This window comes from Monodon monoceros, unplaced genomic scaffold (genome assembly GCF_005190385.1).
Source record: "Monodon monoceros isolate NGI ecotype Baffin Bay Population unplaced genomic scaffold, NGI_Narwhal_1 Super_Scaffold_16, whole genome shotgun sequence".
NCBI lineage: Eukaryota > Metazoa > Chordata > Mammalia > Artiodactyla > Monodontidae > Monodon > Monodon monoceros.
In genome coordinates, this window is record NW_021703772.1 from 81497259 (window position 1) to 81514366 (window position 17108).

Genomic DNA, 17108 nt, shown 5'->3' on the forward strand with positions numbered 1-17108 from the left:
TGTATCCTGACAAGTATATATTAGGCATTATAAGCAACGGGTTAAAGGACCTCCTGGTCATTTGGAGAAGGACAATCCTTTTATTGTGCTGGCAAGAATGCTTTTGGTTTCCTTTGCCATGAAACCTAAATGCCAGTGGAGGTTTGAGCAGAGTTGAAAGAGCTTTATACAATGTACTCTTTAAGAGAATAATATATACCTGTAAGAGGAATTTTTATTTCCTAAGGAGATGAAAAATTACATGTTTCTTCATCATACGTGGGGAATGTACATTATTATCTCCTCCTGCTCGGATATAAATTTTTCTATCTACTTTAAACATTCTGCATATTTCTTGCCTAGTGAGTCAATTCTACCAATTGTGAGGGGGAAAAAGAAGCTCAGAAGACCCCTACTAATTTCTTCTAAGTTGAATGGTAGTTTCATGGAGAAGTTTTCATTGAATTTATGTGATCAGATTGTGTTAAGTAGAACCAGACTATGGGGTTAAACATTTCCATATGTTATAAAGACCCAGAACGTTTCCTGAAAGGAGACTCCATTCTGAACTCAGATGTTACCTGCTGCTTCCAGAAATGGCTGCAACTCCACCCCAATTTTACCCTCTCGCCAGCTCTATGTGTCACATGTCAGCATACGGGAGAGATGCAGTCCCCTGGCACTTCCTGCTGCCTGGGAGGACCCCTACCTCTGCCACACTGTTGGTTTCCAGCAACCACCATATTTTTTTTTCTCCCATTATTGCCACTTGCCTTCATTCTCTGTGTATGAATGAAGAATTAGGTACATGCAAGGAAGGAAGGCAAAGTTAACAAAATTCTGGAAATCTGGTTCCTGGGTTAGAGCCACCCTGAGCCCTAGTGGGATCTACAAATGCTTCACAACTCACCCCTTGACGATACGACATTTTGGTGACTACAACCATCCCCTCTTCATTTTATGCTCCAGAAGTTTGTGAGACCTCAATGAGTCATGAAGAATCCAAAGTGATGATAACAAAAAATAATAATTGATATCTGAACAAAGGTTAGTATTTGACAATGGATAAAGATTGGTATACCTTCCCTTCCTCGGGGCTTTGTTGACAAGAACTGTGAACGTCGTCTTCTCTTACTAATTTTCCAGGCCAGGAAGTCAGTCCTTTGATTTGGCCCCAGACCAAGTCGCCAACGTTGAACGTCCTTGGCCTATAATGTATCAATTCATTTGAAGAGGGGGAGTCTGGATTCCTTAGGTCATCTTCACTACTAATGCTTTTAGCGTCTGAAGGGCTAGGTACACACCCGTTAATGCTTTTGGCATTAAAGTCTCCATTGTAATGGATGTAGTCTTTGACCAGAGAACTTTCCAAACTATTTGAGGAGCTCGGAGATTGCTCCTCTAGGACCAGGTCTTGCTTTGTGGTGCTCAGCAGCTCTCCAAAGCCCCGACTCTGTCGAGGTCTGTTCCCATTGATGTGTGTACATCTTTCCACAGTGTTCTCTAGTCTCTCCTTAAAACTCATCATAGTTCTTTTGTAGTTATTATACCTGAAATTTTCCTCCAGAATTTTATCCCCTTGACAGTTTCTTGATGGTAACAGTATTGGGTGCTGTTCCCCAGGCAGAAATGGCAGTGTAGAGACATTGTTGAGTCTTTCGTGACAAGGACTATTGTGGACATGGCCTGGATGATCTAAAAATTCCTCACACTTCCACCTGTTTCGCTCCCCTCCAGGGCTTTGCTCCCCATCCCACTGTTTTTTAGATGTGTGGCAACTTGCCGACTTGAAATATTCAAACCCATCTCCTTCGTTTGAGTTTTTCCCATGGTCCAGATTGCTGGGCAGCCGAGCCCCTCTTACACTTCTCAGCCTACCATCATGATCAACACTGCCCATGTTTCGTCCATGAATGACCGCACTGACAGCACTGGGGAGACTTAATGGGTCACCAACTGAAGCAGTGAAGGCACTCATGGCACTCAGAGCTGGAATGGGGCTGATCTGAGTCGTACTGTTGACTGCAGTGGTGATGACAACCTGCATTCCTTTGCTGGCTGCATCAACAACTGCTTTGTAAATAGCATCTATGGAAGCATCACCTTGGCCACCCACAATGAGGCCATCTTTCACCTGTTGACCAAGAGATGGGTCAATCCGCGATTGCAACTCACAAGATGTATCTTGGAAAGGTGGAAGTGTAGTGTTTGGATTTTCGGGAAGTGCTGTGAGCCCCGGCTGAGTGCTTATTCTTTTGTTTAGGAGAGCTGCATCTTCCTGCATTCTCACCTTAAAGAAATAGACAGGAAGAAGTGAGAGAGAGAGAAAAAAATATTCAAGTCCTTAAAGAGAAAGACCATAATTTTAAGATTTACCAGAAGACAAACAAATATAACAAGGAAGGCAATATAAAGAAAGAACAAGACTCAAAAATGAAATTAAAAGTCACTCTGTATAGAAAGGCTTATGTCTTGATTATATTTGGGTACAGTTTCTTTGATTAAAACATGTAACAGGTTTTTTAAAAAAATCATCATTACTAAACATTCTCTAGGAAAACTAAAGTTGAGGTGGTTGGATACAAAATGTTTCCAGGTGGGCTTCCCTGGTGGCGCAGTGGTTGAGAGTCTGCCTGCCGAAGCAGGGGACATGGGTTCGTGCCCCGGTCCGGGAGGATCCCACATGCCGCGGAGAGGCTGGGCCCGTGAGCCATGGCCGCTGGGCCTGCGCCTGTGCTCCGCAACGGGAGAGGCCACAACAGTGAGAGGCCCGCGTACCACAAAAAAAAAAAAAAAAACAAAACCAAAATGTTGCCAGGTGATGACTCCATGTTTTCAGTGTCATTACACGTTTTGCAACTTGGAATTCAAAGAGAGAAACAAATCTGTCACCAGCACTGCTCAAATTAAAAAGGAAAGCAGATTTAAAAATGATTTCTAACTCACTGATATTTCTACTGATCTAAGTGAAATACAATATAAGATAAAACAAAACAAAATACATATACCCCTTTCTTAACAATAAACTATTTCTGATATGACACTAAATTTTTGAAGTCTTTAAATAGGGTAGTAATGCCTACTCTTGAACCTTACCAGGCCACTGCCTGAGGGACACCCCCATGCTGCCAACAGTGACAATGGCTCGCTACAGAGGTGATGCTTAATTGGGAAGAGGTGAAGGGAGGGAATGCCCGCCAGGGAAGAATATCAATACTCAGGACAGGAATGATGAGTGCAATTTGAAAAAGTCCACAGGTTATTCCAATTTCACCAACCTCAGCTAAGAATTGCTGCTATACACCCTTGATACTTTGGATTTTTCCCCCACAGTGATCACTCCCTTCCTGTCTTTATATCCTTTCCTACTAAACCAGAACCTGGGATCTATCAGCACATAACTACTCTCATGCCATTCTCCCCTTGTCTACACCTATCAGATAAAATCCCAATCTTGGATCAATTTAACTCTCTACCTTATATATCTATATGTACAGTGAGGATGCTGAGTATCTATCCACAGGAACTTATGGCTTCCAACCACAGCTGGGGGCTTACGTTCCCATCAATCCTATGATTCTCTGGTTAGGTATCACTCCCTCTCACAACTATTCAGGTATTTACCCACTTCCTCAAGCCAGCTGCTATACCATATCCCACAGTATTCTTAGGAAATGACCTTACTTAGAGATAATGAAGTTCACAGGTTAAGAATTCTCATAATTCTTATACTCTGCTATTCCCTGCCTTCTGGCAGCACACACTTCTCTGTAGTATATGTGTCCCTGATCCTGTCCTGCTTCCCAGTGTAAGAGGAGCCCCTTCTACTCTCTGAGAGTCGTCCTCCATTCATGTTCTTGATCCCAAGCCTCTCCTCAGGGATCTTGCCTTATCTGTTACCCCTTTTCTTCTTTATGTTCAATCTCTTCCACTTTTTTTGGCCTCTTTCCTTTAGCATTCACCTATGTGCGTGGCTTCCATATTTTACAAGTTTGCATTCAATCTACACCCGCCTTGGGGCACTACCTTGTTTCTCGTATGTTCTTCATAGTTAAGTTTTTGAAAGTTTTTGAAAGAGTAATCCATACTCTTTCTTTTCTCATCCTTACATTCATTGCAGTCTGGTTCCTGCTCCCACAACTCCAGCAAAACTGCATTCCACCAAGTCACTGGTGATGCTCTTACTGCTAAATCTAATGGAGTCCCTTCAGGCTTTATCTACCTATTTACTCAGTGACATGGTTGAGCACGTCCTCTTTCCTTCTAAATTCTTTTATTATATAAGATATATATGAACATTTTCTCATTGTCAGAAAAGAGAAGAGCTTTCATCACTTCCCCACCCAAATCTGTACTTTTGCATGCCACTCTGATGCCATTTCTTTCTCAGAAGTAATCAATGTTCTAGTGCATCCTTGCAGACTTGTTTTTAACACCTTAAGGTGTGTAGGTGTATATCTAGTCTCCCTTCTTTCTTCCATTCCTTCCTTTCTTCCTGCCTTCTTTCTTTCTTTCACATAAATGGTATTATATTTTAGTATTGTTCTATAATACTACAGTATTGGAGCTCTGTAATCTTGTGGATCTTCTATATCAGATTATATAAATCTATCTAATCTTGTAAACTACTAGATAGATGGATATAGCATAACATATTTTACTATTTTCCTCCTGATGGTTGCTTAAGTGGTTTCTAATTTTTGACGCCACAAATCAAGTTGTAATGAACATTCTAGACTGTGCCCTTTTGTTCACATTTGAAGATTTCTCTAAAATAGATACATAGAAGTTGAACTTCTGGGTCAAAGGAGGTGTGTGTATATATGTATATGTATATGTATATATATATATATTTTTTTTTTTTTTTAAACTGCTGAACTATCAAATTACCCTCCAAAAGGACTATATCAGCATACAATCAGACAAACATATATCTGAAAGAATCCATTTTCCCATGCCTCTATCAGCAAGGGATATCATCAATCTGATGAACATAGTAATGTTGTAATTTATATAACTCTGATTATTCTTTTCATGTTTATTACTAATTATTATTTAATTTTCTCTGAATTGTCTGTTCATTTCTATTGCTCATTTTTCAGATCAATTATCTTTTTTCTTCCTAATTTGTAGGGGCTTTAAAAATATTATGAATGGCAATTATTTGCTATTATTATGCAAGTATTTTCTGCCAGGTTGCCACCTGTCTTGAACTTTGTTTAGAATACCTTTGGTCATACAGATTTTAAAGTTTTATGTATTCAATTCTGTTACCTCTTTCCTTTTTGACTTCTTGGTTTTGTGTCTTGCTGAATGAGGCTTCTCTACCCCAAGATTATTTTAAAATCTTCTATATTTTTTTCATGTATTTATTTAGTGTTACTCTTTCCATCCAGCTCCTCAATCTACCATGAATTTATTCAGTTTGTAGAACTAAAAGAAGACCATGTGGCTGAAGCCAGGGAGAGAGTGGTGAGAGCTGGGGCTGGAGAGTGAGGCAGGGTAAGCATGTTAAGGATGTGGATTTTAATCATGGGAACGACGGGAAACCACAAAAGTGTTTAACAGGGTAACATGATCAGTTTTTACTAACAGCTCCAAAAGGACCAGTGATATGCTTCAGACAAAATAAAATGCTTCACACAAAAAACTGGAATGTTTAACAATATTCATTATTGAGAAATAATAGTAAGTAAAGGTGAAAAGGTACATAACTACCTTCTTTCGTCTCTTCCCCCCCAATTAAGTAAAACAAATAGTAAATATTGTTTTCTACTAAAGTAACCCAGGGAAGTAGAGTACCTGAAAGTTCTGAAACAGACAAGCCATGGGGTTATTGTTAGCTGGGCAAGGAATTGTGGACTGTCCTTGAAAAGCCTGGAGATTCTGGTACCCCTGAAGAATCTGCTGCTGTTGCTGATTTGGAGGAAACATCTGATTGTTGTTTAACAGCGACTGTAGATGAGTCAGTTGATGGTTATTCAAAGTACTGTTTATTGAGGACATGTCACCTATAGTTTGAAAAACATAAAATATAAGTCAATGTGATTCTTTGGAGGTCCTATGCCTATCTTTGTTGAGGATTCCTAAAACAAAAACTAAAAACTAGACTTACATGGTAATTCTTTTTTCTTTTTCTCCTCAAAGTCTTACTAAGTGGTAAGGAAAGAGTAGTTTTATTATTTAATTTCATCTTTCACAATTAGTGTTTTGATTTTGTATCATGGAGAGACAAGTTAAGTCTTTGGTCTATCCACTAGCCAATCCTTATATATTGATTTTCAGTGTTATAGAATTCCTTGAAACCATTTTTGTTAGAGCAACTACAATTAAAAGTTAAAATTAGTCCTAACTGCTGTAGCAAGCATAAGTATTTGACAAGATAGTTAAAACAAGTGGGTCTGATCAGGCCTGTTTACAAAATTTAGTTCTTAAGCCACAGTCATCAATAAATACCATCAAATAAAATCAGATTTGGTCTAGAAAGATGTATTTTGTTTTGTTTTAATGTGTATTTTTATACAAAATATGTATTTTGGTTATCTAAAACTAAAATTGTAAAGAAAGCTAATAATACAAAAGGATTCATTGTCACAGTCATTAAAAATAAATATTATATAATCAGATAGGATTAGTTAATAACTACATTTATATTCAAAATTCAAAATTAACTTGTTTTGAAATTACACTGAAATTATTTTGAGGATAACGTCATAGAAATTGCCCTATAGCTTGAAATCTGTAAATCTGTAATGCTTTGTAGGTTACTTAACTACATTGATTTGACTGCCAAATAGAACTAATTAAACTTTTTTGTAAAGGTGTCCATGAAATCTGGAAACATATTTTTTTAAGATACTGAAGATACCCTTGACAACATCATGTATATTTGCCTATGTTTCCAGACTTTATGGACATCATCTCTATACTTTATATTACAATTACTCACATCAAACAGCTGAACATACTTGACATTATTTTCTAAATTTTTTGAGATAAGATAATCTACATAAAGGATTTTGTTTTTAAGCCACAGAGTTCTAAAGAATAATACTGTTTGAGAAAACCTAGCAGTAGCTATTGGGGCCTTCTGTTTCCTTGAACTTGGGCAAACTTTAACTTTGAATGTTATTATGCCTTGCTTCTTCTTTTGCTGGATAAGCATTTAGTTTTGTTTATTTAGGGATCCCATGGAAAAACACTTCCTCAAACCGTTTTCATCCACAGTGCAGCTGCTCATACTAGCCCTGTGATGCCACACCAACTAAAATTCAAATAAATGTTATTTTTAAGGTGCACCTGTGCTTTAATTATTTGAAAAATAAGACTCTACTTGGCTTAAGAGAATGATGGGTAGGTTAGGTTTAGGTGGCATCAGAATTAGAAGAGAAAGCAGATTAAAATGATATTTAGTACTGCTAGAATAGGGGAAAAGGAAGAAGTCATTTTCATGTTTGTATAACTATGGTTGTGTGTGGGTGTTATTATATTTAGTTCCTTAAGCAAGCTGTGACATAACAAAAACATTTTTAAAAATAGTGTGACAAAATGGAGTTTTTTTTTAAAAAGGAGAAAATGAATTAGAAAAACGTTTCTTTTGTAAAAATTTGTGAAAAAATTTAACTTACCAAGCAGACCTGTCCCCAGTAGAGGGTTAAGTAGCTGTGGCACCACAGAGTTACTGTTCAGTTTAGCTGGACCAGGTGTATTCCCAGCATTACTAGATATATTCAGCAATGTTTCTGCCATTGACACCACTGCTGTCCCACCAAGTGTTGAGACAGTCAGTGCTGCCACTGCTGATGATGTAGTGGTTGTGGTAGTGGTTGCCTGGGAAGAAGTTGCTATGGAAACCTCTGGATGATTAGCGGTGTTGGCCGATGCCGAGTTCAGGACACCTCCCAACAGCTGGGGATTCAAGGCCATTAATCCTGAGGCCCCAGTGACAGCTGGGAGGAACAGGGGGTTAAAAGTAGTGTCACTGCCTGCAAAGCTTGGTAAAGGGTTCCCCAGGGGGCTGGTTAAAAGGGTCTCAGCTCGGCTGTTCTCTGACTGATTGCTTGGCAAATGGTCTGGTGGGGCTGTCATCTGTGTTAATGAGGGTAAAGGGGTATTTTGCTGTTGCAAAAGATCTGAGATGGTCAGATTGAAAGATGGCAGGGGAAGCATGGCAGCTGCGTGGGCTTGGTTCTGAAGCAGGGCTGCTAAGAGTTGAAAGTGAACAGGCTGCAATACCTGCCCATCCATGTCACTGGAGAGAAAAGCTAAAGCAGCGTTTACATTCGGGTTGAGAAAACCTAAAGGGTGGAGGTTGATCTCAGACTTGCCTTCTCCTGCTGAAGGCTGGAGGATATTTAATAGATTCTGGTTTAGGAGATGCTGTTGATTCACTGGCAAAGAGATAGGTAGAGAACTGAGGAGGCTGGGGTTCAAGGGGTGTGGAAGATGGTTGTTTGAAGTGCTGTTGGATGGAAAATGAAGTGCGTGCTCCTGGCCAACAAAAGGAAAATCACTCCCAATGGGCAGCTGACTCTGCAGTGGGTTTCCAGCTGCGGTGGTGACTATGACGCCGTCTTGAAGGACAGATGTTGTCTTTGTGATGGCAGGGTGGTTGGTGCCAGCTATGGCTATGGAGGATGATGGTCCTGAACCGCCTAAAATAAAGGGAAAAAAACCCACTTATTAATTATGGATGTTAAGGAAGACAACTCTATAAAAATACATCAAGATACATTTCAAATAATATTTTACATGTCCTCTGTAGATTCTAGCCAGATAAACTGTAATTAGAGATGATTTGACATGTTAATGAAACTAGTTTGACTTCATACTTCTTGACTTACTTTGAACATGAATACATTGAAGAAGCTTAGTACTTTAAGCAATACCTGTTTCTAACTATCAAATATTTTGTCTTTCACAACCAGACAAGGTGAAAATGGAGGAAGTTGTGTTGTAGTCCATTCAATTGGGTAGATAAAAGTAACAATGCTTCATTTTTCAAAATATATTTTTACATTAAAAAAAAGTTTTTGTTCTATATTTATAATACCAGCACTTTCTTTTAGTGGAAAAAAACCCCCCAAATAGAATATGCATGAGAATACAAAACAGAAAATAAAAAGTACCTATGTAGATAACTATTAATATTTTAGTGTATAGTTTTCTGGGCTTTTCCCACCTATATGTATATACATATGCAGACATATATATACATGTTACATATATTTTTTAACAAAAATGGAATCGTATTGTTCTGTAACTTTTTTTCATTTATCAATATATTGTGAATATCCTTCCATGTTAACTATAGATCCATTTTACTAGTATCATGTATGGATATACATAATTTATTCAATCCATTGTTGTGGATATTTCAATTGTTTACAATCTTCTACTATTTCAAGCAACACTACGATAAACATTAACTCATCTTTGCCAATATGCTCAATTATTTTCTAAGGGACAATTCTTAAAAGTGGAATTCCAGGGACAAAGCGTTTACATATTTTTAAAGCTCTGGATAGACATTGTCAGACTGCCTCCAGTGAAGATGATCAATATATATTCAATTTATATTTCTATAAACAATGTAGGCAGCACTCATTTTTCTCACCAACACTGTGTTTTATCATTATTTTTAAATCTTTGTCATTCTAATAGCATAAAGATACTTTATACTCATGATTCCTTAAATCAGACCAGTCTTCACCCAAATAGCATTCTTTTTTTTTTTTTCCAAATAGCATTCTTAACCTTGAAAGTCTTATGTATGCTAAAGATGTATATTTTAAAGTATACTAAAGTAATGTATATTAAATTCAGGGAAATTAATAATAAAATTTCAGTTGTGTATTATAATTGTTTTAGTTGTTATCAATCCAAGCTACACAAAATAATTACCTAGAGAACTTAAAAACAAACAAACAAACCAATGTCTGGACCCTATCCAAGACCAGTTGAAAACTCGTCTCTTGCGGCACAGCCTGGGCAGTAGTATTCTTTGAAATCACCCCTGGTGATCCAGATGCACAAGGGGTGGGGTGGGGAGGGTGAGAATCACATTCTGTTGAAGGAACCTACAATCATTTTTCTGAAAAATGTTTTACCCTAAAGAAATGCATTGTTTCATTTAATACATGCATTTGGCAAATATTATAAGCACATACACTTAATTTATTAAAATATTAAACATGTATATGTTATTATGAACAATACCAGTGTTACTGAAAATCTAAAATAATTCAAACACTTTACTGCTGTGCTATATGTCATGATAACAAACTTTATATTTGACCACGTTACCATTGAGGCCTTGTTCAAATACACAGAAATGATTCCATAGTTGTAATAGTAGTACAAATATAACTATATATTATTCTTGTTTCCTCCTAACAGACTAACACAATAATTTTTCCTTTCTGACATAAAAACTCCATACTAATATTTTTAACCATGTAGCATATGGATTGATCATATTTATTGATCCAATAAAGTTTGGCATTTATATTTTGATTTTTTCATCATTATATATAACACACGAATGGACATCTTCCTGCATATGAAACTTTCCTACCTTTGAATTTTTCCTAAGGAAACTCATTGGCATGATCGTTGTGAGACTCAAAAATAGGTTAAGTGACAAGGCTTGCAATGTGTAAAAGTATACAAATAAAAGGAGTTATCATTGTCATCATTATTATTGACATTAGTAGCGGCAGTTAGTTGTGATGACATGGTAATAGTAGTAAGTATAAATCAGCATATCCAACATATATATCTCTATAGCACGACTTTGCAATTTTTCCTAGCTGTTGTGGTCTTTTTTTTTTTTTTTAAGCTCTGTTTCATTTAAAGGAGACAAAATGCTGAAGTAGGCATATGGTATACAATTCTTTAAATATTAATTCAGATTTGTAATAAAACAATCAACACCTTAAACATTTCATTGCTTCTTAAATCTTTCTGCTATTTCCGTTAAATAGGTATGTGCCTTATTTGCGTTTGGAATCCATCTTTTTAAACAAGCTAATAAAAACTCTTATTTACTAGTAATCACTATCTATGGCTTTTCCCCCTATCTGTTAAATAATAACGGCATATTTAAATGTACAGATCACCCATTCCTTTAATCACAGAGTACATTTTCAAAATACTCTAGTGTGTATATGACAAGGCTTTGTAGATGAAGGATTTCTGTAGAGGTTATTATTCTTTTATCTTTATTTCGTAAGAGAGAAACATCCACATTGAGGATTCATGAAAGTAGTCATTTGGGGACATTATTCTAAAAATTCTCCATCTAAATATTCTTGAGGAATTACAATAAAGAAAATATAGCTACTCTGGGTATATTTTTGCATTACAAACAAGAAGCGGGTGAATACCACAAGCTTCTTAAGGCTAATATGCGGATCAGGCATATTTTTTATTTTCTCTAATTTTCAACACACCAATTCAACAATCAAGTACACTCTACTGAACAAAAGGGTAGAAATGGTGATACAAACAAATAAACAACAACAACACAACACCCTGCCCTTTCTTTAAGGAACTCAGAGTTTAGGCAATGTGATAAACACACAGATCTCTCTGTCTCTCTCAAATATACATTTTTTGAGAGCTTATTACAAACCAGGCAATTTTAAAGCTCTTTTCACGTATCTAGTATAACTACAAGGCAATATGCCAGGAACAATAGCAGGTATATAACAAGGGGACAATTGTAAAACTGAAGGTGTCAGGAAAAACTAAGCAAGTGGTAACATTTGATCTGGGATTTGAGAGTGGAAAAGGAGATAGAAAAGGCTTCTAAGTAGAAGCAAAGTAATTTTTAAAAAAGGCAAGGAGATAATAAAGTGTATGGAGGGTAATAGAATTCTATGTATCCTCAGAACAAAGAAATATGACTGAAAATATTGTATGCTGCTTTCCTACACACCCAAGCCCTCCCACCCATGGTTAAACCTGCTGCCTTAGATAAGCAGTGAAGAAATTTAAAATCATCTTTCTAAACCATTAAAGGCAAGGATCACTTCTTATTTCCCTCTGTATTTCCAAGACCTAAGAGTCTCTGACACGTGGTTGGCATTCAAAAAGTGTTGGTTGAATCAATCTATTAAGATCGTAAAACTCGCATTCAACTTCTAGGAATCAGATCACTTGATGCTGTGTGTGTGTGGCAAGTGTGTATGTGGAGGAGAGAATACCACCCATTTGTGGAGAAAAGTGAAAACTGACTCTGTAGGGCATGATTGGTCCAATGCCAGGAGATAAGGGATGCTGGAAAGGAGATGGCTGAAAGATGTCAAGTTACTTTAGAAGACTCCCAAGTGTGCTGGGGAGTTAAAATAATCTTATGGAGGAAGACGTCCATCCCAAAGTACTCTGAATTCTTAAAGTCAAATCATTAATGCTTGGGGTCATTGAAAGAAGATCCTGAATTTTTATAGCAGGAGGGAAATTGGAAATTGCTTATTTCTGAACCACTTAATCTTGAACAGGCATTCTCTGGTGAACTTACTTCATAGTTCTGCATAAAAACCTATGGTCTGTTGAAGCATGTGGGGAAAAGTTTTCTTAAAGCTGAGTTTTCTTTTGGCAGCTAAGATGTTTTGAGCTTAATCTAATGAGGGAGAGAGTTTTTTTAAAAGAGTTTTTAAAATAGCAAACTATTCACTAAACATTTAGCAGTTAAATAACTAAAAGGCAGCTGGGAGCCTTGAACAAGTTAGTAAGTTGGAGAAGTCCTTTAATTAGAAAAAATTATTATTTCACACCAGCCAGCAGCACCATGAACTGGCATAACTTCTTTTTCTCATTGTTCCTGTTACTTTTAAAGAAGTAGGAAATAAGACTGGAAAGCCATCCAAATAAACTTTCCTGGTGTGAGATCACATGCCTAGACACCCAATCAGACACTGAGATAGTCCAGTACAATTAGGAAACAACAGTGGTAGCTTTTTCCAGTGGGGTAGATTTCCAGATATAAACAGTATTCTTTGCACACACATATAATTAATGATGTGTGTGTGTGTGTCTGTATATGTGTGTGTATACAGATATAGCATCAGTAATTTTTTTAAGGATTTTTTAAAGGATGTTTTCCTATTACTAACAATTTCATTCTTGAGGTGTTTTATTTGCCTCATTTTTTAAACACTGCTTTTCAAAACAAAGGTAATGTCTACTTCTTTAGAGTTATTTCTCTTCTTCGTCACCAATATTCTTTGAGAAGAGTCATTGTTCATATCATGCTAAACTCTCTCATGGTTAGCCCTTAAGTATTAATAATATTGTTGTACATGTCTTTGTATGTGTACAAGAGAGGGCATAAAGCTCGTTCCAAATGGACCAATAGGTGCTTTTAAAATGTCATTTTACCAGTTTGATCTATAGCTTCAATTTTGAATAAATCCTACTTAATGCTAGAAAACTTTTTCTTAATTGATATGCCCAAATACTGGTTTTTATCCATAAATTCAAGAACCTAAGAAATACATCATATGGAACATACTCCTTCACTATTTGACCTTTATCATTTGCTTTGGCAAGTGTATTTTAATTGCAAACAGGGTCAATGATAATCCTTAATAAAAACGAATGTTTCTAGAGACAAGAGAAAATATCATGCCCTAGTGAGTCTAATAAATATAATTCACTTTTCAATCCCATGGAAATAGTAAAATTTTCTCTTCTATATTTAAAGGATTTAAAAAATTGAAAGATAACTTTTATGAGGTCTAGATCTTCCAACAAGATATTATTTTCCCAAGCCTTAGTAATGACATGGTAATATGTATTTACAAAAATATACCAAATTCTATCTTTGTGCTTTGGATCCTGATGTAAATTCCTAGCATTCCTTTAACAGAAGTAGGCAGGAAGCCCTAGGGACTAGTGTCTATTTGTTCTCCATAAGGAAGGGAGGGAGGGACCCAAAACCAACACAACTTAGGAGAAAAGGAAGAGGGGAAAGTGATCAGTGGCAGTATCTGAGGAAATACTCTCCACCCTCAACAGGGCCAACCTCTTAGGGAAGAGGAAAGAACAGTGGAAGGACTGTAGCTTGAATCTTGGAATATGAGGTCTGAGTGATTACGACCGTGTTGAGGAGGCGAGCCCAGTCTTCGGGTGGTAATGGGGTCAGACAAAAAAAAGGGTGTTTTACTACTGATCACTTCTGCTTCCTTTATTAACACATAGAATTACTCTGAAAACTGTTGAAATGAAAAAAATTGCTTGAGAGTTTTCACTGCTTCTCAAGTAACAAAGATTTTTGGTTTTTTTTTTTTTACAAATGCTTTTTATCACATTTTTCTTAATATTTATTGTAAGGAAGCAAATGCTGAGAGAAGAGGTTAAGTCTCTTGCTTGGTAGGATTTCTGTTCTCTCAAAATGCTAGAATAACAGTTAAAATGCTCCATCCATCAATATACCAACTGGAAGTTTATCTCATGTTGTTTAATGAGCAGAGCAAGTAGAGATTCTAGATTATGAATAGTTAACTTTGTATCTTTCCATTGTGTACTATTTTATTTTCAGTGTTAAACAGTGCAGAGCACATATTAGGTATTCAATAAATATTTGCTGAGTTAATTACCTCATGAATATTCTAAGACAGTGCTTAGACCTATTTAAGACTGTAAAATCGATTTAGTACGCCCCCAAACCAGTATATTTTGATAAATGAAATAGAAAAGAAAAAAAAAAGAGTACATTGCATAACTGGGATATTATTTTGTGGAAACTGTTTCTGTTAACTTATACATGTGAGTGCTGGGTCATGTCCTGCTGGTGGGTGATGAAATCATTTCGGTAGATCATGACTGTCATAAAAAAAAGAAATAGAATAAGATAGGATAAGATAGAATGGGATCTAAAATGTCAGAGTGCATCACACAGAGTGTTTTTTTCAGGAAACTTTTGTTGTACATTCAAGACATATCTCTAGTTAAATGGAATGCAAGTTAATTTCTTGCCGTGGTTAAAAGTAAAAATAAGTTTGAAAAACTCTGCTTTAGGATCAGGCCTCTCAGTTGCTCAACTCCGTGGGGGATGGTCTATGGAGTTGTGTTCCAGGAAGCATGTTTATCAGACTCTAAAGTGAGAGGTATCCCAGTGGAGTCGTGCAGCACAAGGAGCTCCGCTCTGGGGCATTTGTGATAAATACTACTCTTTCTTATACCTGTACCCATGGGTCTTGGATAGATATTTAGAATTTCCCTGGACTAGCTCCTACCCCAGGAGTATCTCAGCAACTCCTTCAGACTTCTGTTTGTCTAGTTCCATTCCTAATCTGTAAAAAGGTGAGTTGTTACTTTGACTTTGCAAGAAGTATAATTCTTAGAAAATAATTTTTACTCTACTCTTTGCTTTGTTAGCATTAATGTTGTTTGATATAAGTTCCTTGAAGGCAGGAAGTTTATGATTTATTTAGTACTCCATGCACGTGGAAATGAAATCTATTTTGATGACATTAGGAAAATGTTTAAGCATTATTTTTAATGAGTCAAGTCTTTGCAGAGTTAACATTACTGCCTAGAATTTAGGTACTTTTAGACGCTGCTTCAATGTTCTTAGACCACTTGATTTTAGTAAATAATAGCTTAGGCATCCCCTTGAGAATTGAAGGATTTCTAGTGATTTCATAAGTGAGCTTAGTGTGTTGCAATAGAATAAAATTCCCCCAATTTGCACACTGGGACAATTTATTTCTTGAAAGGTACAAAATAGATCATTGAATCAGCAAACACATCACACCACTCTGAGTTGTTATCACCTTTGATTACATAGACTCAGTGTCTAAATTCGAACATATTTTAACTCCTCTTTTTGTACACAAGGAAACATTAAACCTGGAATATGTAAACAAAGCAAGTGGTGTAACCCTGATATTAGGAAACCTTCTTAAACAGCAAGACACTGCCTGTTGTAAAAATAACTTACAGCAAAGAAGAAATGGCTCATTTTGCAAAAATTTAACTAAAAGAATAGACATAGATTTTTATCACATAATCAAGATTTTAATATAGTTTTGGTATTTGGTTAAAAAACAAGAGCAGAGGGCAAGTTTCAACCTAGAAGCCTATGCATCAATCAGGTGAGGTGTAAAATCTAGGCATTTAAAAACTTGGATGGAAATACTTTCAATAGCAATTATTATTAATTCAGTCACAACCTTAGAGGAGTCTCTGCCTTTTTTCATTCTACATAAGTCTATAAAAGACTAGAGGCTTATTTCCACACAAACGTCCCATATCCTGAGACAGCTAACATAGAACAATCCATCCTGGAGTATTTTTATCCCATAATCTTTTTGCAACTATAACCTCAAATGAAGGGAAGGACAATTTCCCTTTATTTTCTTTACTGGCATGCTCTGAGAATAAATACATACATAGAACAAAAAACCAAGCTTGCACTTTGCAATATTTTATCCAAAGCATTCTTTTGTGATCTCTAATTTTCTTATACCTACCATATTAGTGGCTGCACTGAGTTTCAATCAAATGTATTTTGTGCTGAAAAAAAAAACACTTTCTTTTCCAGAGTTAAAAAAAAAAAAAAATATATATATATAAATATTCATGAGCAAATATTTATTCATAGGTTTATTTATATTCTTGTTAGTCAATGTATATCTTTAAGAGTTAAGGCAAATAAATGATTGAATTATTTTCTCTTTTGGTACAAACTCATACTCTGCCCTTTCACAGGACTACATTTTCATGTGTTTTAGAAGAGTTGATTAAATGTTTTTTATTAGAAAAAAAAATGAGAATATAAAAGGCATTTTAAAGTGAAAAAGTTATATTTAATGACTTTATCATATTGGAGGGAGGTAAGGTTCAGTTATTAAGTTGGTTAGCAGAATAATCTAAATATTTTTGCTTCTTGGAAAATTGTGAAAACCCACAGGGCCATGGAAGGATGGGTTGTCATGTGGACACTGACAGGGCTGGGTCCTCTGCAGAGGCCCAGGTTACTGGCATGTGTGTTTTTGTTCTATGGTAAACAGATGGGCAGCAGTCAGAGGCCCAAAGAGGCATGGACTTGATGAAATTTGTCAGTCAGGGGTACTTGATTTTGAATTCCTCCCTAAACCAAAACACCACAGGACACGTGC

At 36.3% G+C, this 17108-nt stretch overlaps 1 protein-coding gene across 1 annotated transcript in view; it reads right to left on the reverse strand.

Annotated features, from left to right (window-relative positions):
* The window catches only part of MBD5 (methyl-CpG binding domain protein 5), a 143240-nt gene that overhangs the window by 21666 nt on the left and 104466 nt on the right, over positions 1–17108 (reverse strand). Inside the window, exons 7-9 of the mRNA XM_029225964.1 lie at positions 7608–8633; positions 5782–5990; positions 1061–2269 (exon numbers count right to left, since the gene is read on the reverse strand). Of these exons, the coding sequence (XP_029081797.1) occupies positions 1061–2269; positions 5782–5990; positions 7608–8633 (2444 nt within the window). The remainder of the gene's footprint in view (positions 1–1060; positions 2270–5781; positions 5991–7607; positions 8634–17108) is intronic.